This window comes from Mytilus galloprovincialis, chromosome 3 (genome assembly GCF_965363235.1).
Source record: "Mytilus galloprovincialis chromosome 3, xbMytGall1.hap1.1, whole genome shotgun sequence".
In the NCBI taxonomy this organism is placed as follows: Eukaryota; Metazoa; Mollusca; class Bivalvia; order Mytilida; family Mytilidae; genus Mytilus; species Mytilus galloprovincialis.
The window spans coordinates 44,040,887-44,068,591 of NC_134840.1; the positions used below are offsets into that span (position 1 = coordinate 44,040,887).

Below are 27,705 nucleotides of genomic sequence, written 5' to 3' on the forward strand. Positions count from 1 at the left end.
TATGTAAAAGACTTTTATTTAATAGATATAATACATCTGTACACAACCTTTATGTAAACAATGATCGTCTATTAATGCAAGAACAAGATCAAGTGGTTCTATATTAGATCATTTCTTTTTCAGTAATTTTCATAGATGTTAGAGTAAACAACCAGATTTTGGATCAAAACTGTACCAAAACAATAAGTATACAAATCCTTCACCGTAAATGATAATGCAGTATTATTTTAAATATCGCTGCAAGCAATAAGTTCATTTATAACCGGTTTTTAACATTTAAATTATTTTGATATTAGATACCTCACTGAATACTTTATAAGTATCATAATAGACTTATAATAAAGAAATTGAAATTACAAACCCTATATTATTTATGCTAACTAAAATCCAAGGTTTGACCTGATTTATATAAATACTCGTGTCATAATTTCGTTTAATCATTATAAGTGTACATACAAACTGAAAAATAATGTTTCAATATCAAGACTTTGTATGGTAAGAAAGACATCTATAAAGACAGAGCAAATGTGGGGACATACGTTAAAAATCATATAGTTTTGGATGGAAAATTATTGAAATGAAACAAAGCTTCGTTTGCATAAAAACAATGAAACAATCAGCTATCCAGAATAAATCTCAACTGGTTGAGTTGTATATTAAATATAAATGAGAGTACATATTATCAACAACATTATAATACAGAACTTCAATAAGCTGATTTTTTTTTACAAAACCTATCAAATCAATTATTAAGTGTGATAGTTCGTCATAGGGGATCACCTAAAATTATGTGTATAAACGCAATTTGGTATTTTGCTTGTTTGACAATTAACATACAATTTTCTTAAATTATTTATCTGTTTACTGGTTATCAACAAAAGAAAAATGACAGCCTTACATAGAAATCATAAATGAACTCAGTAATTATGTACCATTCTGAAATTGTAGAAAAACATCAATACCTATCATTTAAATTCATAAATACGGCGTACATAATAATGTAAAATTAGACTCGTTTAAAAAGGTAATTCTCATTTATAGTCAATAAAGATTTTGTTGTTGCACAAATAGCACTACATAAACAGGTGTACATCATATCTTATACAAGGGTAAGTCATATGGTGAACTGTTTTAGTTTCGTTTTGTCTTTAAAACTTCTCCCTTTTTGTTTTGTTTTGCGAAATGAATACAAACCTTGTTTTTGGATAAGGAAAATCATTTTAACATTTTTTGGAAGTTAACTCAATTTCATTTTATTTCAGAAAATGAGGACCAAAAAGCCCGAGTGGTTAGAACAGTATCAAGAAGTTAGTAGAAAACAACAAGAATACTTATCAAAAGTACAAAACTTGAGGCAAAGCATTCAGAACAAAGATGAACATGTTGTTATGGTTTCTGTGGAACGAGAGCGACACTTAAAAGGTCGTCGTTCAGATCGACGCCATCCTACAATGAACAAAATGAAACAAACAGTAATAACATTCCGACCAAAACCGTTTCCGTCTCGACCTATTCAAGATAGACGATTACAACTTGTTCCCCATTCGATTCCAAGGAAACTTCCTCCCATAATTAAACCGAGTTTATTGCATGTTGACTTAACGAGTGGGTTTAGACGAACTGATCCTACCGTAATTCCGGTAGAGTTAGAACAAGCACATACAGACTTGGAAGCTATTGAAACTATTGCCGAACGCAACAAAATTGATTTGAAAGGCATGTTAAGAGTGCAAAGTCCGCCTTCTAAGCGTAGACAAGAACTTTCTGTTAGTAAGGTGTGTTTAAAAGACATTACACCAGAAATTGTAGCGCCGTTGTTTAAAACGCCTTTACCAGATATGGAATACATAACAAACTTAAGTTCAAGGAAAGAGATTGTCGCAACGGAAAAATCAAAGTGATATACTATCTCAGTTTTTTAATTTTATATACAATAAGAGTGCTACATGTATAACATTTCGTATTCATAATGATTTGTGAAAGCACAAGCAGTAAAAAGAATAAATTGTATTACGGAAACATAAGTGTGACTAACCAATACATATTAACAATGATATAGGGATGATGCTTTGAATTTACAAGTGGTTGCATCAGTATCTTTAATGTGTTTATAAACAACATTTGATAACAGATTGCTCTACAAAGCATGTAATAATTAGTACTGCTTAAATCAAAATATAGTTACTTATAAAAATTGTGATCTTGACATGAATAACTCTGTAGCAATACAGGACGGCAAGCCTTCTTCCATTTTCTGATAGTGAAATATTTGTTTTACATTAGAATAAATATATTGCCTTATATGCATATCTTATGCTATTATAGCACAAATATTGACGAATATCGTTTCACGAATAATAAGTACATTGCAAGAGTACATAAAATGTTCGTCCTAATTGCTTCTAATGAAGTGTACATGTAGACCTGACATTCTTGTTATTTTTATCAATTTGTAATACTGCTAAATTAAATATGTTGTAGAATAATATTTGCACGACGGATCCATTAACTTACTTTTTTTTTTTATTATAGACACTGATATCAGAGCAGAAATCTTATATCATTCCATTTAATCTGTAGGGCAATTACTTTTAAAGTTTTGATCTCAATTCAATTTACATTGTACATGTACATCACCAGAATTGGTTCAATTAATAACGTTGATTCGAATGAGAAGTTTGTAATAGTGATAATCAACAAAACTGGCTTACATTACACAAAATAATAGCAAAAGATATTTCTATATTATGGGTACAATATAAGATGAGTTTTCGTCAGAATGCATTAATTTTCCCCAAGTACTTTGGGATATATATACAACTCTCAATTTGGGGTTTGCATAAAGATTTTATCACCCAAACTTTAAAGTTAAAAAAGTACAATGGTAATAATTCGTCTTTCATCTTTGTCACGAATAAAATAAAATTTACACAACATCCATTTTGTAGTTGTCACTTGAAAGGAATTCGTGGCGTTTTTTTAAGCATATAAACTCCAATAATACATTAATAACCATAATGAGATCAGGGATATAAATGATCAACATGTTACTTGGTTATGATGTGAGTAAACCGTTTCCAAGGATTATCTGTGTCCATTGATTAAGGTAGCAGTATCTATCGTCAGCCAGGAAAGCATTTTTGTTTAAGTCTGTGTTTGAGTGCAGATCTTAAAAGTTCTCGTTCTCTCCGGACACCGTTTAGTACCGATCTATTCTCTAACAACCGTCTGAGTAAATATGGTAGAGTGTCTTCAATGCTTCCATATGGTACTGATTTGTAGACCAAGTATCCAGCTCGTCCTGTAAACAAGAAAAAAAAATATAACATAGGTGATTGCCATAACTATTCACCCTACTCAATTACATTCTTTTCTAGAGTTGCGAGTTTCTTCATTCTTAAGCATAAAAAATAAATATATATACTTTTCTAGGTATAAAACACCAAATATATGTAATGTATTGTAGTATGAATATTTACATCTTTTAAATGACATAACACTTGTAGTTTGATTAGACAAATGATAACAACTACTAAATATCGAAATAATATAACAATATTTAAAAATTTAAATTAGATTACATTGAATAAAGCTCCACTTAATATATATCAAATGCCTTTTCTCAATATTCTCATGAATAATGCACACACATACTAGTAATCTCAATTAAATGAACACGTAAACAGTAAAATGCTGAACAATTCGTTAAAGAAATTTCTTCTTTCATGATTAATACACGAACATACTAATTGGTAATCAAACTTTATCATTACTAGTATATAAAATGTATATATACTAGTCAACAAAAGAAACGATACAAGACTTTTTTCAAATTAAAAACAAAGTTTTCCGTTCATTGGACCAATATTGAAGGAAGTAATACTTAATCATTATGGAAATATAAATCCGTTTAAAAAAAAAAAATTTTTTTTTGCTTTTGTGACGTTTTTTCGCGATTTTTTTTTTTTTTTTTTACAAAATTTACATAAAACGACAATTTTGAAAACAGAAGTTCCAACTAATGATGCCAACCTCTCATTTAAAGGTAAAGACAGTGTTTGCCATCAATTTGTTTTTAAAAATCATACAGTTTCTTCGTTTATTACTTAAGCAAAGTTCGGCCCCACGAGAAATCGTTAAAATGTATACATTATCAACTGATTTACCATAGACAGTATGTGTAAAGTGATATTCAAAAAGCGGTAACAATCTTAAAACTAATCCGAAAGGTTCCAAATTTACTGTGTATTGTTTTCATATCTAAAGCATTGATTTGAGACGAAAATAAAAAAAATTTTTTTTGCAATTTTTGAGATTTCAAAAAACACTTTTTTTCCCAAAAATTAAAAAAAAACAATATTTCAACCCATTAGTTACAACATGAACATAACTTGATTAGCATATTGAATATTTTTAAACAAATTTGAAATTTTATTTAGTACTTAGAAAATTATGTGTCGATTTTTTATTCAACTTTCCGCAAAACTAATTTACACCCTATGATCGTTTACACGGAATTTAGATACTTTCCGAAAAGTTTTGATTTTCATTATCGCATGTGCATACGTTGTAAATGAAAGCTTTTTAAAATAGTGTATATCATTTTGTTTTATATGTAACACTTTTTGATAAATTTTATTTCAAAGTCGTGTATCGTTTCTTTAGTTGACTAGTATATATATGCTGGAAGTGTGATAAGATGATTACAGCTGTAAACTTTCCAGCCAAATACATTTATGTACGGTTTGGCAATAATTAGTTTTTTATGGTCAGGTTGTAAGTATTCCTATGAGCAGCAATTCACCCATTTTAATACCAGAAATTTTATATAGCATCGTTATGAAGAGTTTGCAATGCAAACCAATGTGTTTACTGTGTTCGGGAAAGAAATCGAACATACTGAGTGTAGATCGATGTTCATGCAGTAACATCGAATAAAACATATCTTACGAAATGAGCGACAATGCACTGTTCAACATTCAAACAGTCGCTGCATTCTCTTGGAAATTGGAATGTTGAAAACCATATTTCTGAATGTCATCTCATTTTTCTTTGTAGTGATCGGGAAAATGATTTGACTGCTCTGTGAGTTGACTTGGAAGCAGTTTTAACCGCATTATTATTAAATGTTACTCTTAGTGTCTTTTTGTTGTTGGGATATACAAGTACCCGGCCACGTCCATTCTATGTTTTTTTTAGATGTATTCATATTTGTATCCACCTGATCGGCTGATGAGTTAAATCGTTTTCAACTGAATTTTATAGTTCGTTCTTATGGTTCCAGGTTGTGATCACGCTAAAATGTTTAAACTCGCAACATTTTGTATGTATGTGCCTGTCCCAAGTCAAGAGCCTGTAATTCAGTGGTTGTCGTTTGATGATGTGTTACATATATGTTTTTGGTTCATTTTTTTGAACATAAAGAAGGCCGTCAGTTTTCTTGTTTGGATTGTTTTCCATTTGTCATTGGAGGCCTTTTATACCTGACTATGCGGTATTGACTTTGTGCATTGTTGATGTTCGTACGGTGACTTATAGTTGTTAATTTATTTGTCATTTTGTCTCTTGTGGAGAATTATCTCATTGGCGATCATACCACATCCTCTTTTTAATAATCATTATTAAATGTTACTGCACGTCATTCAGGTATACACATGTTTGATTTCGAGTGTCCTGGATGTACGTATTTAGAAAAAAACAAACTCGAAATGTGTAATATAATATGGAATTTGAGTTTCTGATTTAGTATGAACTATCAAGAAAACATGAATGAGATACCTAGAGCATAGGAAACTTGATCACCCATTCCATCAACCTGTCCAAATACAACTGATCCATCTTGTTTGTCAATGTCAAATTCTTTCATCCTGAAATAACAACCAGTATGTTCAGCTAATCTTTTTCTTATACTTCATGGATATGAGTTTTTTATAATTTCTATCGATCTTTGCATTGCGTAGTCAATAACTTTATATAAGTTAATGTAAATATTGTAGAACAGATAATAACCTTAATTCCTGACTCCATTGCTGTTTCAATGTTAAGTTATTTCATGGTGACTGTATCTAGCAAAATATGAGAAATAGAGCTAATAATGTAGCTATAGTGTTGCTTTCAAAACCCATCTGGTACATGAATAAAGTATAAAGTATAAACTATAAAAATCATGAAACGAATGAGACGCAGCAAACAATATAGCACTTTCCGTATTCCAAATGTTTGTGTATTTTAACATTTTATCGAAATTAATTTAAGTGGCGTTTGTTACGGCTTATATTTACTGCATCATCACAACAGTTTCACCATGTTCATATTAAACGTCTGTTTGTTTATTTTGTATTCTAAGTAATTGGTAGCATCCATTTCCAACTATATTTGACTACCTCACAGCTTAATAGTGAACATGACCGAGTACAATTACATTCTTTCTGTTAAAAGAAAGACAATGACAGTGTAAAACAAGTGTATATCTCGACGACGACGACGATAACACGAACAACAGTAATAATGTATTACACAGAAAACAAATGATTGAGCAACACGAACCGGGGATAAACTCTGATGTTCGAGATTGGTAAGAAGTTGCTGCTCCACTTGTGGTACCCGAACTACGTCAATAGACTTTAACTTTAAATGAGATGTTGTTCAGAAACTTGATGATGAAATTCATGGAATTCTGAAAGCGTACAACCTAATATTATTTTGTTAATTTTCTAATCCAAAATGATAAACTTGGTGTATGTAATTTCTATTGATATTTTAAATTTCACTTTGTTGCATAAAAATGTATGAGAATACGAGGTTTCAAATTGGTTATCGTGGAATATCGAGGACGAGAATGCGGACTCATTCTCATCCATTTATCGGATTCTTAGATTATAAAGTAAGTTAAAAAATTGTTGAATGCCTTACCTATCTGCTGCATGGAGTACAGTACTCTCATTATGTGAAGCAACTACTGTTTTAAATTTGGTTCTGTTCTTCCTTGTCTCGTCAAATAGAATTTCTAGAGACTTGTGGTAAGTATCCGAAGTGTCTTCATAGCAGTTATTTATTGGACAGGGATATTCGTGTTTTTTTGAGAGCATTCTTTCTTTGTCCATATAAGCTCCTCTCACAAGTTTTGCAGAAAAAGCAACACCATGCGATTTAATGTATTCTATATCTCGTTTAAGTAGTTCTTCCGTTCCCTTAAAAGTGAAAAGAATGATTGGAGAATTTGTTGCTAAAGCGCAGTAGTCCTTATATTGTGCTGTTATATCACTGTAACAGATTAGAGAAATGAAACAGTTTCACAGATTCTTCTCCAATTGGTCAATCTATATTAACTGTTTGGCAGTTCTATTGTCTTGTTGAGTACATTCAATAGCTATAGTTTTCTGTGTAGTTTTTATTCACTTGGACCTTTAAATTTCTTTGTTTAGCACGACTTGCCATGTAAATGAAAAATTACTTTTGATAAAAAAAAAATACTCTGACTTTCTCAACACTAAAATCGGAATAGGCAAAATGGTACACTATGCAAGGAAAGAGTTGAATACAACTAAAAGAGATTAACGAAAAGTGTAAATATTTGGTAAGATTAAATTGATACACAAAATTAATCAAAACACCACAGGTGTTCAATATTGCAAAACCTAAACATTCATAATGCAACTGGTAGACAACATACCTTAAGATAGTTCTGATATGTGTAAGCGACTAGTGGTTTGTCATGATTATAATTCAACATCATTGCTAATGTAATCAGATTTAATGCTGGATTCATATATGTATACTCAGCATCTACCATCAACCATATGTTCTTCTGTTTGCCTTTCTTTGTGACAAAGATGGAAAAGAAAAAACAACCATTCTACATTCAATATAATATAATTTTCAACAAAGGAGAAAATAAAAACCATTATGTTACCCCTGCATTGCATACATATATAATTAGCAGTATTTTCAATTTTTTGTTGATTTCAGTATGATATAAACTGGACTATATAATAAAAAAAAATCATTAGTGTGTTTTTTAGATGTCATATGCCTGAGCTAAGATGTAATCCATAATGATATTATTATCTTTATTTAAAATACTTTTGGTTAGGCCTCTTGCTTACAACCACAAAATGACAAGTCTATGTGAACGGTCTCGCTCATATCTAAATGTTAACCAGGCAGAATTTCCCCATAAAATACAAGTCACTGAATATCGAATCAAAAGTTAAATACAAGAATACGTTTGAAGCCAAAGTTCAAATACATCAGACACAATTAAAATTAGAAATACTTATCCAGGAAAATGCTACATGAATTGTCTTTTAGACATTTGAAGAATATTATGTAATAGATTTAATACATCTTTCACCCTTCTCAAGCAAAGGTTCAGAAAGGGGTTTAATCATATCTTTTCCGTTTTACATGAAATGAAATATAAAATGCTATTGTACAAAAAGGGAATATTTATAAGATCGGTAATTATACAAGGTTATGTTTATATTATTTTCGAAAAACAAACAATGAGTAGCTTCAATTCAGCGAATAATATAAAAAAAAATATGACAAATTATTATATAAAAAAAATTCATACACAAAAAAATCCATTTTGTCTTTAAAAGTCATCAAACACATCTGATACGGTGCTTTTTGTCCGCGATTTGCTTTTTGTCCGCTTTTGCTTTTTGTCCGATTATTTTGCTTTTTGTCCGATACTTTTGCTTTTTGTCCGTTGCTTTTTGTCCGTTTTGCTTTTTGTCCGATAATTTTGCTTTTTGTCCGATACTTTTGCTTTTTGTCCGTTGCTTTTTGTCCGCTTTGCTTTTTGTCCGATAATTTTGCTTTTTGTCCGACAATTTTGCTTTTTGTCCGTTGCTTTTTGTCCGTTTTGCTTTTTAGCTCACCTGGACCATAGGACTAAGTGAGCTTTTCTCATTTTCTCATTATTCGTCGTCGTCATTAATTTTTACAAAAATCTTCTCTTCTGAAACTACTGGCAAAATTAAAGCAAACATGGCCAAAATCATCCTTAGGGTATTTAGTTTCAAAAAAGTATCCGATGACCCCGCCCAATAATTAAGATGGCCGCAATGTCTAAAAGAAGAGCATCGCATAAAATGTAGATTTTGGCTTATATATCTGAAACAAAACCATAGAGGCAATCTAACAAGGGATAAGAACATTTCGCCTCATAAAATAATGTGGACCAGTCAGAACTTTTCATGTGGGACAATATGAGCTCTTAATTTAAAAAAAAGTGGGACAATCGGGAATAAGCCCTACAGACTTGAGCAATTCTAAAATAAACACTGTTGATGTATCTCTTTTAAATTTTCTATTAAAAAGTGTTTTACATTTACGAATGCACTATATTGTATCTGTATCTAAAATATTAAACGCATTTATTTCGTGATAGAAATTAAGTAAATGCTTAAGTAACCATTTTATTACTTTTCCCCCTCTTTTCGAGTTTGTCAAACAAAAATAAACTACTTTGTTGAAAATGCTGTTGTGTTAACCAAAGTTTCCTTAATCTTATTACTTGAATAACCTCGAACTTCCTCGTCATTTGGATATAGTTGCTAAATAATTCCGAAATGTATGGATTAATACAGTTTATCTAAATAAATAGCTACTCATGTATTACGTAAACTTTGTGATAGTGTTCTAAAAAATAAAGTTTGTTTGTTTGTTATATTTGTAATATTTGTAATGTTTAAGAAAAATAAAGTTGTTGGAAATATGACGAAAATATTACCAGACTTAAAAAAGTTTTTTTTTAACTGAAATGTTGCAAAATATTTTGGAGCGACTGTCAATCGGCCATTCGCATATAAGTGCAAATAGTGACTATATATTATTAGCGGGAAGAAGAAACTGTGCGTTTAAGCAATAACATGTCGTAAATGTGTGCACTTCCACATGTAGCAAACGCCGACACCATTTAACATAATGATAAAACTATTCAAACGAGAAAACCATTGATTTACAAAACACTATACGACAAACAAATACAGAAACAAACAACAACTATTGAATTACAGATTGAAACTCCGTTCCTGACTTATTCGTATGATTATCTTATATAATATTTAGCGCGGTTAAACATCAATTTAGAATTTCAATAACGAAACCATCACTCAAGGATTATTTGATTTGATAAATTTCTAAACTATTCTAAAGTTTCGAGCATATAAAAAAGAAGACGTGGTATGATTGCCAATGAGACAACTATCCACAAAAGACCAAAATGACACAAACATTAACAACTATAGGTCACCGTACGACCTTCAACAATGAGCAAAGCCCATACCGCATAGTCAGCTATAAAGGCCCCGATAAGACAATGTAAAACAATTCAAACGAGAAAACTAACGTCCTTATTTAAGTAAAAAAATGAACGAAAAACAAATATGTAACACATAAACAAACGACAACCACTGAATTACAGGCTCCTGACTTGGGACAGGCACAGATTTAAATAATGTGCCGGAGTTAAACATATTAGCGGGATCCCAACCCTCCCCCTAACCTGGGACAGTGGTATAACAGTACAACATAAGAACGAACTATAAAAATCAGTTGAAAAAGGCTTAACTCATCAGATAGACACAAATACAAGTGGACGTGGCCGGGTACTTATACATCCCGACACAAAAAGTCACAATGAACAGATCTGAGAGTACTCGCAGTTATCTGACAGCTATTTCAAAGCCACTAACAACTAATAAAAAGTCATGCCTCTGAGACTTAACGTTCGTTTAAGTCTTTGAATATCCCATGTATTCTACAAATTGGTGTACGTACACCATTGCTCACACGTTTGAGGATGACAGACTAACTTACGACCAGAATGAATAAGAATTAGTCTATATAACAAGATCTTAAATATTTCTAGTGTAAAAGACTTTAACCTCGCCACATTATTTATGAATGTGCCTGTACCAAGTCAGGAGCCTGTTTATTCAGTGGTTGTCGTTTGTTTATGTGTTACATATTTGTTTTTTCATTTATTGTTTTGACATAAATAAGGCCGTTAGTTTTCTCGTTTGAATTGTTTTACATTGTCTTATCGGGGCCTTTTATAGCTGACTATGCTGTATGGGCTTTCCTCATTGTTGAAGGCCGTACGGTGACCTAATGCTGTTAATGTCTGTGTCATTTTGGTCTTTTGTGGATAGTTGTCTCATTTGCAATAATACCACATCTTCTTTTTTATAAGAATGCCAACTCCTCACACGTACAATTATTACTTCATTTTCTTTTTTTTTCACTCATCTAATTATTATATCTATTTTAATTCAATATTGTATCCATATAAATGTATATGAACGCTTACATATATATAATTATTGCGATATCATATATAAGAGAGAGGCAAAGTGTACCAAAGGATAATCACACTAAAAAGGGTTGAAACAAACCAACAAAGCCGCAGCTGAATGAAAAACAACAAGATACACAACAGTCCACAAAACAAATGGTCCGAGAACACAATTAATTCGTAGTGCATTTCTATTAGAACATAAATGAAAATTAAAAAAATCCCACCTGCGCTTTCTCAATGAAACTTTTACAGTGTGTTGTACTAATTTTGGGACAAATTATATCAAAATTATAGAAAACTTCATCGCGTCTAACTCAAAATATGGACAATTTTGTGTTTAGGGTGTCTTGAAATCTTTTGACAGCTTCCGAAGTGCTAATTTTTAACCTTTTTCAGCTGGACCAAATCACTACTTTCCTGTAAAATTCTGGACCCAATTTTTTTTACAGTGTAAATTCAATCCCCCCCCCCTACTTACAATGTGAGGCATTAAACAAGGAGAAATAAATTTGGAAGGGGTATAAAAATTATTGGCAAGTAACCCACTGTTATCACTAGGGATTAATAACGAAAATCAAGGGACGACAATTGTGGTCTCGGACGAAATCATTGAAATTTAAAATCTGAGCAACAAGAACCAATGCAACTGCGATGATGTATGGTTAACTGGAAGAGTAAGATAATCCTGCTCCGTCCATTAAGTTTTAAAAAGTCATGTATTAAACTCAAACTCTCGAACACGTTGTCTTGGAAGATCTTTATTCCAAGGGGGTCCTTAATAGTTGCTTTTTGATAATCCTATAAGGAGTTTATAATTTAACTCCTTGCGAACACTTTCATAAGGAACGAAAATTCCCATCTGCATCTTTTTGAAAAGATTGCAAATATTGTTTAAATTAAATAGGGTATCCCATTTCAAACCCAGAGTCTCGGAAAATCTCATTTTAGGGCACTAGACAATGATTAAATGTAGTAATTCGATTATAATACATGGATTTCTCGCGAAAACATCGTTAAGGCGAAATTTAAAGTTTGTCTTGGCTGATTGAAGAAATTTCACAATAAAAACTGAAACGCAAAAACGCAAAAACGCATAAAGATGTTTATTCAGGACAATAACTTATATAAAACAACAGCAGAAATACATATAATGTATCACCAATGGAGGTTGTAAAATACTGTAGGTGATACTTAAACGTAATGTTCTATTTATTTTTTTTGTCGTTAAGGGGACTGGAGGGTATTAATCCATTATTTTTTAAATATACATGTAGGATTTTGCTTGTTTTTCTATAGATGAACTTTTATCATATACTAAATAGAATCAAAGTACTGAAGTACTGAACATCGGATGACCGCAGGTTATTGTGGATGATCAAAAGCACATGTCACAGAAACAGATCACATCTCTATACCTGAAACTTGGGTTAATTTACAGAGATATTTTTTTCTGATACAAGTTCGTGCTTGGATGATGAATAAATGACAGGAAATTCAACCTCACCGTAATAACTATTATATTGTAGTGCAAGAAATCAGTATACCTTGGACTATTATACTTATATAATAATAGTCGTAGAGAATACACTGGTTTGTTGTTATATTTATTATTAATATTACGATTGCATGTATATCTAATTTTCATCTATTTGTATATGATAATTCTATTCTACTATTATTATAGTGCAGTGCAAGTACATGGTGGACACTCTTCTGTAAAAAAAATCAAAGCCTTAAAGGCTGTAAAGGCAATTGCTGCCATGTTAATGTTTTGGGAACTTTTATTTTTCATCTACATATATAAGAATTAAACCTGACAGGACATGGTTGTCTAGTGAAAAGCAAGAAGGTTTTGACTTTATATCAATAAAAGACTTAAGCAGGAAATCATTTTTTAATATGTTTTATATTTCACAAGGAGACAACAATTTTACCAGGCTAAAGTTGGGGGTAATTATGGATTATCCCCTGGTAATGTTTGTAACTGGGCAATAATTACTTTTATTTATTTAATTTTAACAATTTTCATAATTAATTTAAATTAACCATTCAGTTAAAACATTTCACCTTTCGAGACGCTAATGTTGAAAAATGGGACAGAAATAAAATAGCTTACAAGACATAAACATGTAAAAAATAAATATATATTTCAGCTTACTAAAAATATTTTCATAGTGTTACTTTGACATCATTTCTTAAAACTAAGTCCCACACATAATTGTTCATTTGATATGTGTCATCTTCATGCGATACGAGAAGTTTTCATGTCGCTAAATAGTCTTCTTGTCGCTTAATTTATTTTTCTTGTCCGTTCTTGACGCTTCTTGTCGCTAAAATTCTTCTTGTTGTTATTAGTGAGACCGCTATTTTTAGATTACAGGTGGTCATATACACTACACGTATAACCTGTGTAGTGATTTTTATTTTACGATAAATTTATGAATGAACGATATTTTATGAATGAACAAGAGCACCTGACCTCTTTCTGAAACTCAAATTAAACATATAAAATCGTATTTATTAAGATATAATTCAGTCAAATTTTCACCACTAAATCAACAACTGAAATGATTCCATATTTTGTTGAAACATCGTACAACCGGAGAACAGAAATCGCAGGTATGAAAATGCACTTTTTTCACTGGTGTTGAAAACCCAAAACTAATTTGACTATTATTTATGAATGACGGAAATTTAAGCGATAACAATACATCGGAGTGACCTCAAGGTCATCCTCTGTAAAAATCAAATAAAAACATGGGGTTATCGTTCACTTAAGCTCACAATCTGCCCTCGAAAGAAGCAACCATTTTTGTTAAGGTACTTTTTTTTAAGTTGAACTAATAGGAGAAATAGATATATATATATCGAAATAAAAAAAGAACTAAATTACAGAAATCGATTTTATTTTACAACTGTTTAGTTTACGTAAAGCATATTTGAAAAATATCTATAGGTCACCGATGAGTTGAAAAAGACATTTTGATTCTAATGCCAAAACAAAATGTCATTATTGCACTAAAAGGAGACAATTTGGAGCTTTTACAGTGATTTAAACATTTGAAAAATAAATCTGAGGCCAAAATCATTCGATTTTTTGGGTTGATTTTTGAGCCAATTTATAAAGTTAAATAGTGTAATAAATAAAATTTGTAATGAAAACAAAAATGATAAAATTTTTGCTGAAATTACCCTCGAGCCTCCAAAAGAGCAAGTATTGCACAAAAAAAAGGAATCATCCTTTAACGGAAACAACTCTTGAAATCATCGGCTATTCGTCGATGACTAAAGGCTATTTATTTCTGAAATCTAAATTTTGTTTTGCTGTTCTGAGTGTTCAAGATGTTACATGCAGCTAAAATATTAGTAAAACATTTGAAAAAATACTGATCTGTATAAAATTTACACAAAAGTAAACGAATGAAAGCCACTGGAATGCAGTCCAGGACTCGGATAAATAAGCACATTTAAACAAGAGTGCACACACTGAAATGTCTCGCCTACTTTACTCATCATTAATATTATGTTGATAGCCCTAAGTATAAAGATTTATTACAACTGCCACATAAACTTAACATTAACCAAGATAGCTAAACAAAGACCAAATGAATTATGAAAATGAGGTAAAGGTCAGACGAACCATACCAGGCAGACATGAACAGCTAACAATTCTTCGATACAACAAATATACTTGACCTATTACTTATAGTTTAAGAAAAACAGACCAAAACACAAAAACTTAACACTGTGCAATGAACCGTGAAATTGAGGTCATGGTCAAATAAAACCTGGGAGACTTATATATAGATCATAAGATATTTTCATGCACCTAATATAGTGACCTTTGGCATATAATATTAGATAAAAAGACCAAAACTCAAAAACTGAACTTTGACCACTGAACCATGAAAATGAGGTCAAGGTCAGATGATATCTTCCCGCTAGACATTTACACCTTACAATCATTCCATACAACAAATATTGTAGACTCATTGCATAAAGTATGAGAAAATCAGACCAAGACAGAAAAATTTAACTATAACCACTGAACCGTGAAATGAGGTCAAGGTCAGATGACACCTGCCAGTTGGACATGTACACCTTACAGTCCTTCCATACACCGAATATACTAGCCCTGTTGCTTATAGTATCTGAGATGTGGACTTTACCACCAAAACTTATTCTAACCTTTGTTCACTGATCCACGAAATGAAGTCGAGGTCAAGTGAAAACTGTCTGACGGGCATGAGTACCTTGCAAGGTACACACATACCAAATACAGTTATCCTATTACTTATAATAAGAGAGAATTCAACATTACAAAAATTCTGAACTTTTTTTTCAAGTGATCACTGAACCATGAAAATGAGGTCAAGGACATTGGACATGTGACTGACAGAAACTTCGTAACATGAGGCATCTATATACAGAGTATGAAGCATCAAATTCTTCCACCTTCTAAAATATTAAGCTTTTCAGAAGTTAACTTACGCCGCCGCCGCCGCCGGATCACTATTCATATGTCGAGCTTTCTGCAACAAAAGTTACAGGCTCGACTAAAATGACAGGTTATATGAACTGAGTGGCAATAAAAGCACAAGTCTAACACTTGCTTTTTAAAAAATTAAAATCTTTATTTAAAATGGTCATCTTTAAACAAACAAAAATTGAATATGAAAATTTACAATTCCAACAATAGATCGATATTAAACAGAAATGTTTCATTCTCATTTTTCGGCTACAATTGGTATATGAACCATCCAAATGTCAAAATATCAACATAGAGTATTTACAAAGAATGTTTCTGTTATGTTGTGCAACTAAATCTCTACAGCAAATGGTAGTGACAACACTAGATGTTAATTAGGATCCAGCGAAAAGCCAGGCTTTTGTCCACGAAGGTAGCAAATTGTCGGTGTGACTATCGCTGACGGCTTTTGGTAACACACGATATGGTTGTTGGTCATGTTGTTATCACCAAGGGAAGGTCATCGTGCTCTTAATTTCCACACAAACTGATATAGCTCCAAAGGTTTAACAATGAACACCAATGGACACTCGATGTCAATTGGAAGGCCACGCGGAATCAATATCGGAGATGTTAAAGACAAATGCATCGGTCATGCTGCGCTTGTGTTGCTTAATGTCTAAATGGACATGGCCTATAATTAAAAGATCCTTTTGCGGAATTTGTGGATTATTTGGTCAACTGTATACAGTCTACGAGCAATTGCATCCTGGGAAAAGCGTCATTAGATAAACCCCAATTTGTTTGTAATTGGTTGTCAGAAAGACCTGGCATATAGTCTTATATTTATTGAACTTACTTACTTACAATAAGGGATAAGCCAGCGAGTAAGTCAGCAAAGGGTTAGGGAAGTACCTTGGTATATAAAAAAGTCGAAATAAACAATTGCCGGCTGGCCAAGAGATTCTCCACGTGGGGTATGATGCCAGAGGTAGAAGTAGGCATTGCCTTAAAAAAGGCACAGATCACTTAGGCCCAAGACCCGTACGAGTTTGACAACAATGAATTTAAAGGGTAAGGTGGTACCTCTGTTTGCAACGAAGTCGAAATACACTTTAATAATTGCCGGCTGGCCAAACTAAAAGATTCTCCACGTAGGCCATTTTACCAGAGATAGAGGAGGGCATTGCCATACACATTTCTTGTAGCACTTATGCCCTAGACCCGTACGAGTTTGACAATAATGAATCAAAAGGGGGAGATGGTACCTCTGTTTACAACAAAGTCGAAATAAAGTATTGCCGGCTGGCCAAACTAAGAGGTTCTCCACGTAGGCCATTTTACCAGAGATAGATATGGTAATTGCCTTTAAAATGGCATATAACACTAATTCCAAAGACCTGTACGATTTTGCCTGCAAGGGGTTAAAAATAAAAGGTGTTACCTTTGTTTACAACGAAGTCGAAATAAACCTCTACCTCTGGTATAATGATCCACGTAGAGAATCCCGGAGTTTGGCCTACCGGCTACAGTTATTTGGACTTTAATGTGAACAGAGGTACCACCTCCTCATTTTAGCTCTTTACTGACAAACTCGTACGGGTATATGCCATATAAGTGCTATAGGCTATTTTAAAGGCAATGACCACCTATACCTCTGGTAGCATGGCCCATGTGGTGAATCTCGTAGTTTGAACAGCCGGCAATATTTCAGAAAGACTTTGCGATATACTAGAATACCCTCCTTTCCTTTTGCTGGCATAAGTGCTATAAACCATTTTAAAGGCAAGGCCCACCTCTACCTCTGGTATCATGATAAACGTGGATCATCTTTTATTTTTGGCCATCCGGCAATAGATTATTTCGACTTTGTTATATACCAGGGTACCCTCCTTACCCTTTGCTGACAAACTCGTACAGATCAATGGAATAAGAAGTATGGGCCATTTTAGATGCAATGTCCACCACTACCTTTGTTATAATGGCCTATGTGGAGAATTTCTTTGTTTAGCCAGCCGGCAATAATTCATTTCGACTTCGTTGTAAACATAGATACCACCTCCCCCTTTTAACACTTTGCTGAAGCACTGGTACGGGTCTACGGCATAAGTGACCATTTTTGAGGCTATGGCCACTTCTACCCATGGTATCATGGCCCATGTGGAGAATCTCTTCGTTTAGCCAGCCAGCAATAGTTTATTTCGACTTTGTGATATACTTAGGTACCCCCCTTACCCTTTGCTGATTAACTTACACGGGTCTGGGACATACGTGTTATGGCTATGTTCGAGGTAATGCCTACCTCATGCTCTGATATAATACCCCGCGTATAGAATCTCTTAGTTAGGCCAGTCGGCTTAATTTATATTTTCGTTGTGAAAAGAGGCATCGCATCCCCCCTTTAACCTTTTGCTGACAAACTCGTACAGGTCTAGGGCGTTAGTTTTATCAGCCATTTAAAAGGCAATGCACACATTTAACCTAGGATTAATGGCCAACTTGGAGAATCTCGTACTTAAGCAAGCCGGCAATAATTTATTTCGACTTCTTTGTAAACAGAGGTTCCAACTCCTTTTTAAACCCTTTGATGATACCGCGTACTTCTCTAGGGAATAAGTGATTTAGGCCATTTTAGAGGCAATGACAACCTCTACCTCTGGTATCATGGCCCACGCGGAGAATCTCTTAGCCATCCAGCAATAGTTTAGTTCGACTTTATTATATACTAGGGTACCAACCTTACACTTTGCGGACTAACTCGTACGGGTCTAGGTCATACGTGCTCATGGTCATTTTATAGAGGCAATCCCTTTCTCTACCTCTCATATTATGGCCCGCGTGGATAATTTCTTAGTTTAGCCAGCGGGCAACAGTTTATTTCAACTTCGTTATATACCGGGATAATTCATCCCCCTTTTAACTCATTGTTGACAAACTCGTTCGGGTCTATAGCATAAGTGCTATGAGCCATTTTTAAGAGAATGACTACTCCAACATCTAGTATAAGGGCGCACCTAAAAATGTCTTAGTATGGGCAGCCGTCACTATTTTTGGTGGACTGTGTGATATACTAGAGTATTCCCCTTACCCTCTTCTGACCAACTCGTACGGGTCGAGGACATAAGTGCCATGGCCCATGGACCATTTAAGAGGAATCTCTTAGTTTGAAGAGCTGGCAATAATGAGGTTTATTTTTACTTCGTGATATACCGGCGAAACTCATGCCCCTTTTAATTCGTTGCTGATAAACTCGTGTAGATCCAGGACATAAGTGCTATAAGCCATTTATAAGGGTTTGACTACCTCTTCTTCTGGTATAATGGCCTACCTGGAGTATGTCTTAGTTTAGCCAGCTTTCAATAGTTGTTTTTTAGACTTAGGGATATACAAGAGTATTCCCCTTGCCCTCTGTTGACCAACACCTACGGGTCTAGGATATTAGTGCTTCGAGCCATTTTAGAGGTAATGCGATATATTGTAAAAGACATGAAATTTCATGTACAAATCATTTATAATGTGAGTATGGTCTGTATCTAACTCCTAAAAGGACATGGTATTTTGAAGTTCAAAATGAAACCTGCCAAAAATATATACATATTATATCGGACATAAAGCAAAATTTTCGGACAAAAAGCAAAACGGACAAAAAGCAACGGACAAAAAGCAAAATAATCGGACAAAAGGCAAAACGGACAAAAAGCAACGGACAAAAAACAAAAGTTTCGGACAAAAAGCAAAATAATCGGACAAAAGGCAAAACGGACAAAAAGCAACGGACAAAAAGCAAAAGTTTCGGACAAAAAGCAAAATTATCGGACAAAAAGCAAAAGCGGACAAAAAGCGAATTGCGGACAAAAAGCACCGTATCACACATCAACAACATGGATAAACTAACTTTTTGTATCTAACTATCGTTTTTAAAGAAAGCTTTTTGAAATGTTTAGTAAGAAGGCTTACACTTGTCATTAAATGTTTATACCCGATATTCATCAAAACCAAACAATAGTTGGTATATCGGATATGTTCTTTACGTCGTAACTACAGTCCCCTTCCCTTTCATAAATGTGACCTACCGAATTAGACTATTTACCGGATTTGTTATCTCATAAGCAACACAACGGGTGTCACATGTGGAGCAGGATCTGCTTACCCTTACGGAGCACCTGAGATCACCCCTAGTTTTTGGTGGGGTTCGTGTTGTTTATTCTTTAGTTTTCTATGTTGTGTCATGTTAACTATTGTTTTGTCTGTTTGTCTTTTTCATTTTTAGCCATGGCGTTGTCAGTTTATTGTCGATTTATGAGTTTGACTGTCCCTCTGGTATCTTTCGTCCCTTTTTTTGGTACAATTTCTTTATATTTTTGTTATAATATATTGACAGTTGATGAAATTGTCTAAGCGATTACTTGGAAACAGACTTTATAAGCTTTATAATCTTTTTAATTGGACTGATTATGCTAGATTTGAAAATCAAAAATAAAGGTTTGATAAAGGCAGGTGATACCAAAAATGTTTTTAAAATAATAAGAGATATTACTTGATTTATTTCACTTGACTGGGCGGGGTTTAACCGGTTTTTATATCAAAAACCAGTCAACCTATAGACAAGTGATTTGGGATAAACTCATCAATGAAGTGTCCAATTATTCGTCCCATATCATGCACTCAGTTCATTTGTATATCCATTTTGTGACACTGATAGGTGATAAGAAATCGATAATAATTATAACGGAATTCATCCGTATCACACACATCTTATAATAGACTGTCCATATGCAAGTTAAAACGTAAGCTCCGCCAGATCAGTTGAAATAACATTCATTTGGTAATACTACCAATACATTTATATGATTTATATAAACTTATGCTCATCTCATCAATATATGTTTTTTTTTGCAGCTGTAAGTAAAAAGGATTAGTCCTGTTACTTAATTACCTACATTACAGTGAGATATTGCATATCTTAATGAACTTGAGGTTAAGATTACTGAAGATACAACCAGGCATGCTTCATATCATGTCCTTTTCCTCGAGTTTGATGCAGATTGACGACTTCGAATGAGAATTTATGACTAACATGATGATTTAAACTTCCCAATTACAATTCACAAACATCCCATTACATATCAGTAACATACTCTCTATACCATCGTATGCTGTTTACATATATCAACTGAAACGTGTACATGTTCTCTTTATATACGGACTTCACTAGTACGGGTGTGCTCCTTTGTGGAAGCAACTTGTCTCACTCCTTTTAGAAATTTTGTGATATCTTCAGTTATTGATTGTTTTTTTTTGTTTTCCAAGTCTATCAATGTTTTTCTATGTTGTGTTTTGTGTACTGCTGTTTGTCAATTTGTCTGATTTTAGCCATGGCGTTGTCAAGTTTTTTTTTCAATTTTTGAGTTTGAATTAGTATCTTTTTGCTGTTCTTGTATGATATTTGCATACCAGTAAACCACTGTCGCCTTAATTACTGCATCGCATGCGCATTTTGATAAAACATGTCTCTTCAGTGATGATCGAGGTCACAAATCCAAAACCTAATACAAAGATTAAAGGAATGATATAACAAAAAAGGACCAAAGTTTTTCTCAACACGTTGAACCTATCGGAGTTATGCACGAATGAGATTGATTCCTTAATTTGATTTGCATTGTAATTTAATTACAGCAAATATCCTAAAACGATAGTCGGTTTTCTAAGCCATTTCTTCTTCTGAAGAAATACTTGTTTTGGACTTATGTTATGTGCTATCAAAAATATGTTTTCAAACTTTTTTTATTATGAAATGTTAGTAGAATCCTGCAGATGTCCATCATCAATGATTAAGAATTCAATGCACCAACATTGCCATTCATACGTTTGTTTTCCTGAACAGCTCCACAAATCAGTCAAAATGGGAGCATGCAAATTAAATAATGCATAGACATTAACGAAGATAAATACCTGAAAGACCATTTTCAGCCTATTCAAACCGGCTTCCAGCTGCATGTTCTCTGGACTTGTTAAATTGGGAATACATGGCTACAAATATATACATATATACATAATATCAATGGATGGAACACATATTGATGACAACTGCTTACATAAAAAGTGAATATAAAATTGAAATCAACAGAACGATACACAAGATTTGTGAATCGACGCAAAGTTATTTGTACAAACAATCTAAAAGACATAAACATGTAACATCAGTAAACAAGAGCGCAACGTTCGACTGAAGTTTTTAAAAACAAAATTTAACGATTTGAAACTTATTGCAATAAGTGTAAAATAATAACAGTATATTTTATTACAATTGATATGATTGTTTTCATGACTCTGTCAACTGATTTGGTCATTTAAAAAAATAAAGAAATAAAACACATTATAATATAATACAAAATGTATATGGCTAACCTTATCAAAGGTAAAAACACATTTAAAGTTGTAACATTTAGAAAACAGTAGAAAAAGGTTAGTAACTAACAACTTAAAACTAATAGCCTCAGAAAATAACTTTTAAAACTCGTGGGGGTTCTAATTTGAACACTTTTCTTGAACATTAAAAAGTTGTCCTTCATCTTTAGAAATAAAAAAGTTTTAATACAATGATAAGTACGATTCTTAAACACTTACTTTTGTTAGTATTCAATGTTTTCCCCTTTTTTAAGTTCTTATTTCTTGAAAATAAATATTCATAATTCACCATTTTTCTAAAAGAATGAAAAATATTTCCAAAATGTATCACTGAACATGGGTGAACACATTCAATTCATTAGGCTGAAAGATCATTTGATCATGAAAAGCCTATTTGTATAACTTTTGCATTTTTGAAGGCTCACTATTATTTTATAAAAGTATGCTGATATTTTTACCAACCATTATATTGAAATATAAAATGTATTCGATAGTAAACAAAAGATATTTTACCATTTTATCTGTTCGAAAAAATGTTGCAATATCTTCAATGACAGTTTGATTTCCTTCACTAGGATTTGGGCAGCTGGTTGATAATTTTGTCTACAAGGAATATGACTTTCATTAGAGGGTGCATTACATTTTCTACATTAAGGATTATGTACCCATGTGCTGACGCAATGCTAAACATATAGAAATTTTATAGAAAATCCACAGCCTTTTCCCTTGCACTCCCATATTTGGCAATTTGGTGCTTGATATAAAGATGATAATTGCATGAAGTGCTAGCAATGATTTTCTTTAAGTTTATAAATTTAGATATTGGTGAAATCGAATATAAATATAGACCAATTCAAAAACACCGTTTAGGGTGCTCTCGACTTGCGTGACTCAGCACGAGGTATTTTGGAATTAAAAGGTTGTTTAGGACTTTTTGCAAAAAATAAACTCTAGCACATTAGAGAGAAACAAGCAGGTAATGTATGTTCTGAATTTTATTTAAAAGAATATCTCTCTATTAAAGTCTGTGGATTTTCTACAAAAATTCTGTTTTATTTGCCACAAAATCCCCTTTTTCTATCAAATGCAATGAAACAACGAATAATAATGGTTTGCACGGAGTTTCCCCTTAGTATATGTACACTATAGCCCATCTCTATTATTTATTATCTTTACTGTTTTGATACTTTTACAGTTTAAAAAATCGTAATTACATGGCTACAGATGGGGTCATAAACCTTAAAAAAACATTGCAAATAACCATAACCAATCCAGTCTTTAAATGCATATTTCAGGCTTTTAAACAACTATGATTGTCATTAAGAACCTAATTACAGACAGAAATTGTCTGCCTACATTACTTACAAATGGAAATAATGTACCAATTATGATTTATCTTTAAATAAACATACTTCAATAGGTATATGAATGGGTATATATACATTGCATCATTCATCACATTTATTGACGAGAGAAACATATCACATACAATTATCTGAGTGGTGTAACATAAGTAATCACATTAAAGTACACTCACGCAGATATCACCAGGTATTAAAGCTGTAAGTTTCACTTGCATCATGGGAATTTTGTCATTCAGGTTAGAAACAATGTCGAGACATTCCATAGTTTTAATCATGTTCTGATCAAATTGGCGTTCCATTTGTCTTAAAAAGTACGAATGAGTGCATGTTATTTAAACAAATACATAGATTTTAATAATTTTAGAATGCTATAGCATATTTCACTTTATCGAAGACATAAACACAAAGCATAATACTTTACCAAAAATTATCAAAACTTGTGAATTTAATTAAAGAGAATTTGTGTTACTGTGGTACCTCAGTGTGGTACATTTCTATCAATTCAATTAATTGTATTACTTTTTGTCTTTCGTCTGCAAATTTCATAAACAAACTATAAACAATTTATGTTTTTTTTTTTTACATTTGAATTTATTTAGGTTAAACCAGGTATAACCGTGTACATTTTATTTAAGTATTCAGTGTTGTTTATCAACATTTGTTTTCATTTAAACATTCCAATTAAACATTCAATTTTTTATTGAAATAAGGTTAATATATGTTTTTGACGTACTCTATATCATATTGCTCTCCGACGTCATCCTCCATTGGTACTGCCAAGAGTGGGCCAATTCCTCCCATTCGTAATATCTTCACTTTGACCATTAGCTCTTCCAAACTATTTCCTCCAATAAACTGACCATATACGGTTTTATTCTGTAGCGCCGTATAAAGTCTGTTTCCTAGTAATCGCTTAGACAATTTCATCAACTGTCAATGTAATGAAACAAAAAATGTACCAACTATTGTTTGGTTTTGAGGAATACCGGGTACACATTTAATGAAAAGCTTAAGCCTCCTTATTGAACATTCATAAAGTTACTTGATACAAAACCTTTCTTCAAAAATGATGGTAAGACACAACAAGTTAGATATGCTAGGTTTTATATCCATGTGCTAATCGTAAACAAACTAAAGGAGAGTTTTGCCTCAATAAGACAATAACCAAAGTGAAATGAATAAGCATCTAATGTCAATCTGTAGTATTCAACTAGAGATGAGTTGCAACACAATGTAACAAGATATAAATAAAGGCAACAGTAGTATACCGCTGTTCAAAGGTCATAAATCAATTGGTAGAAAACAATTTCTGTTTAAAAACCAAAACGTGCGAAACACATTAACTAAAGAGGAAAACAACGGAACTACAGAAACAATGAAGTACAATAAAAACAAACACAAAAGCAACATAATTCGAAACGAATTACTTGACAACAACTGCCAGGTCACGACTTGGTAGAAAACATTTTAAGAAAAAAAAGTGGGTTGATTTGTGCTAGGTCATGCCCATAAGAGACATAATGTCACCTGGTACATATTGATTTATGAATGACAGAAAAACATAAGATATAACAAACAAACCATTACGGTTGATCCTGAAAACTGCAAGACCATTTTGTAGGGTATTTTGTTTAGGACTAAGCCCTTGCTCAATGGAACAAAAAAGGTACATAGAAAATATTCAATAAAAATATATCCTGAAATTATTTTTAACTGTATTTGTATGACATCATTAATGAAATCATCTCTAAAATACAACTACCGATATTAGAGAGTTAGATTCAGTGAGATATAAAGTATGCATCTTTACACCGAGGACAGGACACAACAGACTCAACCAACATCTACACAAAGTCATGAAATTTGTTCATCTTCAATGTGTCCTTGTGGAAATGCAGATCAGGGTATGTCACACCTCTTACAGTCATACAAGATCCATCAGGCATTTATATAGAAATAATATATGGCACTCAGAAACACCACTCATGAGTAGCTATATGGACAAGTGGATGCCTTACAGAAGACCAGCAGATTTGTTGAGGAGACTGGTATTCAAGTGTAAAAGCAAACGATAAGAAGAAAAAGTATGCGTTTGTCGGGCAAACCCGTTTTGATACATTGGTGTTTACAATTGATTTGTTTGTTAGCCGTTATGCCATTATTAAAGCCTTAAATGTTGTTGGTTATTTTGTTTTCGAGGTTATGGCTTTGGTGACATGTTTTTCTTTTGTAAGTCCACTTAGTCACCTAAAACTGTTTTTTTTTTTTTGTACCTGTATTTTGTCTGGTTTATGTCATCCTTGATATCGATAGAGTAATGTATTTTATTTACTGCTTATTGCTGTTCGTCAATTTATGATCCGACAATCATTATTATAAATTAGACATGCGAATTTATTCTCCGAAAACTTATATGTACCTCAATTTAACTTAAATTTCTAATTGTCTTTTCTAGAAACACAAAAACAAAAAAATCTTCAATGGTTTTCTTTCTTTATTTCTCCGTGTCCTGTTAAACTTCTGGATTTGATACATACAGTGTCTATTACAAACTGTTTATATGGACTTTATAATTAGTGTGGGCAAATGTCTATTATATAAAACTGTTTATGTCTTTTTTTGTTTTTAAGAGGTTATGATTTGATTAACTTATATCCCACACTTTTTTTTATGGTTCAGAAAATATTATAATGCAAATATCTTACCTGTTCACCATTATTTACTAATCCATCAAAAGAACACAGTTTCAAAACAAACAATGCTCGCAAAATTTCTGGTGTTTCTTTGAATTCAAACACTGTTTTGTAGTCATCGAACTGAATTTCAGACCTTGCGTCTTCTGTTGAACCTGTTTTTGGAATTTTGCCTACCATTGTATGCTGAAAGCGCTGTTGGGAAATCGGATGTATATTGCCTTTCAGCAACCATTGCAACGCTGCACTTAAATGCGGCTTCATGGATGTTGATGAATAAGTTATTCTTTTTGACTGTGTAATCAGTGAAAGTCCTCGCATGCTGACCAGAAGATAATTTACAGTCGAAAGTTGGTAAACCAAATGTAAGTAAACAAACTACTAGGTATACAGGTAGCTGTCATTCAATACCAGAGAATCATCTTCAGGTCAATACATGTATAAATGTTTGGATCGTATATCGTCTATATAAGTATAACTAAAATAAGACTAGATATTGTGTTATCTTATCCTCTCACTAAAACATCGAATATTTGGTGACTATGTTACACTCATCTATCCCATCAAAATTGAAGTAAAAAATACCATAATTAAAGAAAAGTCTGCAACATATCTTAACTTTCAAGAACAATATACATTTAGGGTCATTTGAGAAGACACCTTCGATAAAAGAGATGAATTCACCTTCCCAATTTAACTTTCCGTTTTTAAACAGTAAAAAACTATATCAAAATTACTGGACTTTAAAGCAAAATACTAAAACGAGATGTCCATAAAAACGAACAAAATTAATTAACGGAACATGTGCAAGACAACTGATATATTCTCCTGACTCGCGAAAGACATTTTGCAATAAAGACAATAACAATCAAAACCAAGGAGTAAACAAAGACTCACAAAACCAAAGGACATTTACATCAACAGTTATAAATAATAATTAAGAAACAACACGAACTCCACTAAAAACCGGGAGTGAAATCAGGTGCTCCGGAAGGGTAGGCGTTTCCTGCACCGTATACGGTACCCGTCGTGTTATTTCTTTGTTCAGTTCGGTAATGATGGAAGGTTATTATGACTGAGGAAGAATATCAGATATGATTTCTGACACACTTTTGTCATAATGGTCAATCAGCTCATGATGGCGACCGTAAAATTTCTTGAGTGATGACCTTAATTTGATTGATTCATAGCCCTGTCTTACCAACTTTTGAGAAAGCAGTATTCCTCGTTCAATAAAATCCACGTACTTTGAGCTAGCTCTAGAGTAACGTATCAATTGAGACACATATACTCCATATGCTGGGATGTTGCTACACAGAAATGGAAAGTTGACTATAGGAAAATTAAATTCATCACGTTTGTCATCAATTTTGGTATTCAACCTACCATCAGTAGTCATTTCGAGAAAAAGGTCTAAATATGAAGCAGATTTATCTGTGTCGGTAGTATCTTTAATTTCAACTT

At 32.7% G+C, this 27,705-nt stretch overlaps 1 protein-coding gene across 1 annotated transcript; it reads right to left on the reverse strand.

Annotated features, from left to right (window-relative positions):
• On the reverse strand, positions 1–26,620 carry LOC143068029 (hydroxyproline dehydrogenase-like). The gene is made up of 9 exons (XM_076241772.1): positions 26,254–26,620; positions 24,282–24,478; positions 23,722–23,851; positions 22,698–22,787; positions 21,729–21,806; positions 7,673–7,819; positions 6,913–7,190; positions 5,779–5,867; positions 1–3,301 (listed from the first exon to the last, which is right to left on the reverse strand). The coding sequence occupies exons 1-9, from the start codon at positions 26,560–26,562 to the stop codon at positions 3,123–3,125; spliced, it is 1,497 nt and encodes a 498-aa protein (XP_076097887.1). The 5' UTR covers positions 26,563–26,620; the 3' UTR covers positions 1–3,122.
• Between the last annotated feature and the right edge of the window lie 1,085 nt (positions 26,621–27,705).

What these genes read in the sequence shown, in the direction of transcription:
- LOC143068029 (XM_076241772.1), bottom strand. Translation starts at nt 26,562, where the DNA reads ATGCGAGGACTTTCACTGATTACACAGTCAAAAAGAATAACTTATTCA. An exon ending in TTTTTCGAACAGATAAAATG is followed by an intron (nt 21,807 to 22,697) that starts GTAAAATATCTT and finishes ATATATTTGTAG; the next exon opens with CCATGTATTCCCAATTTAAC. An exon ending in GGCTGAAAATGGTCTTTCAG is followed by an intron (nt 7,820 to 21,728) that starts GTATTTATCTTC and finishes TTTGTCACAAAG; the next exon opens with AAAGGCAAACAGAAGAACAT.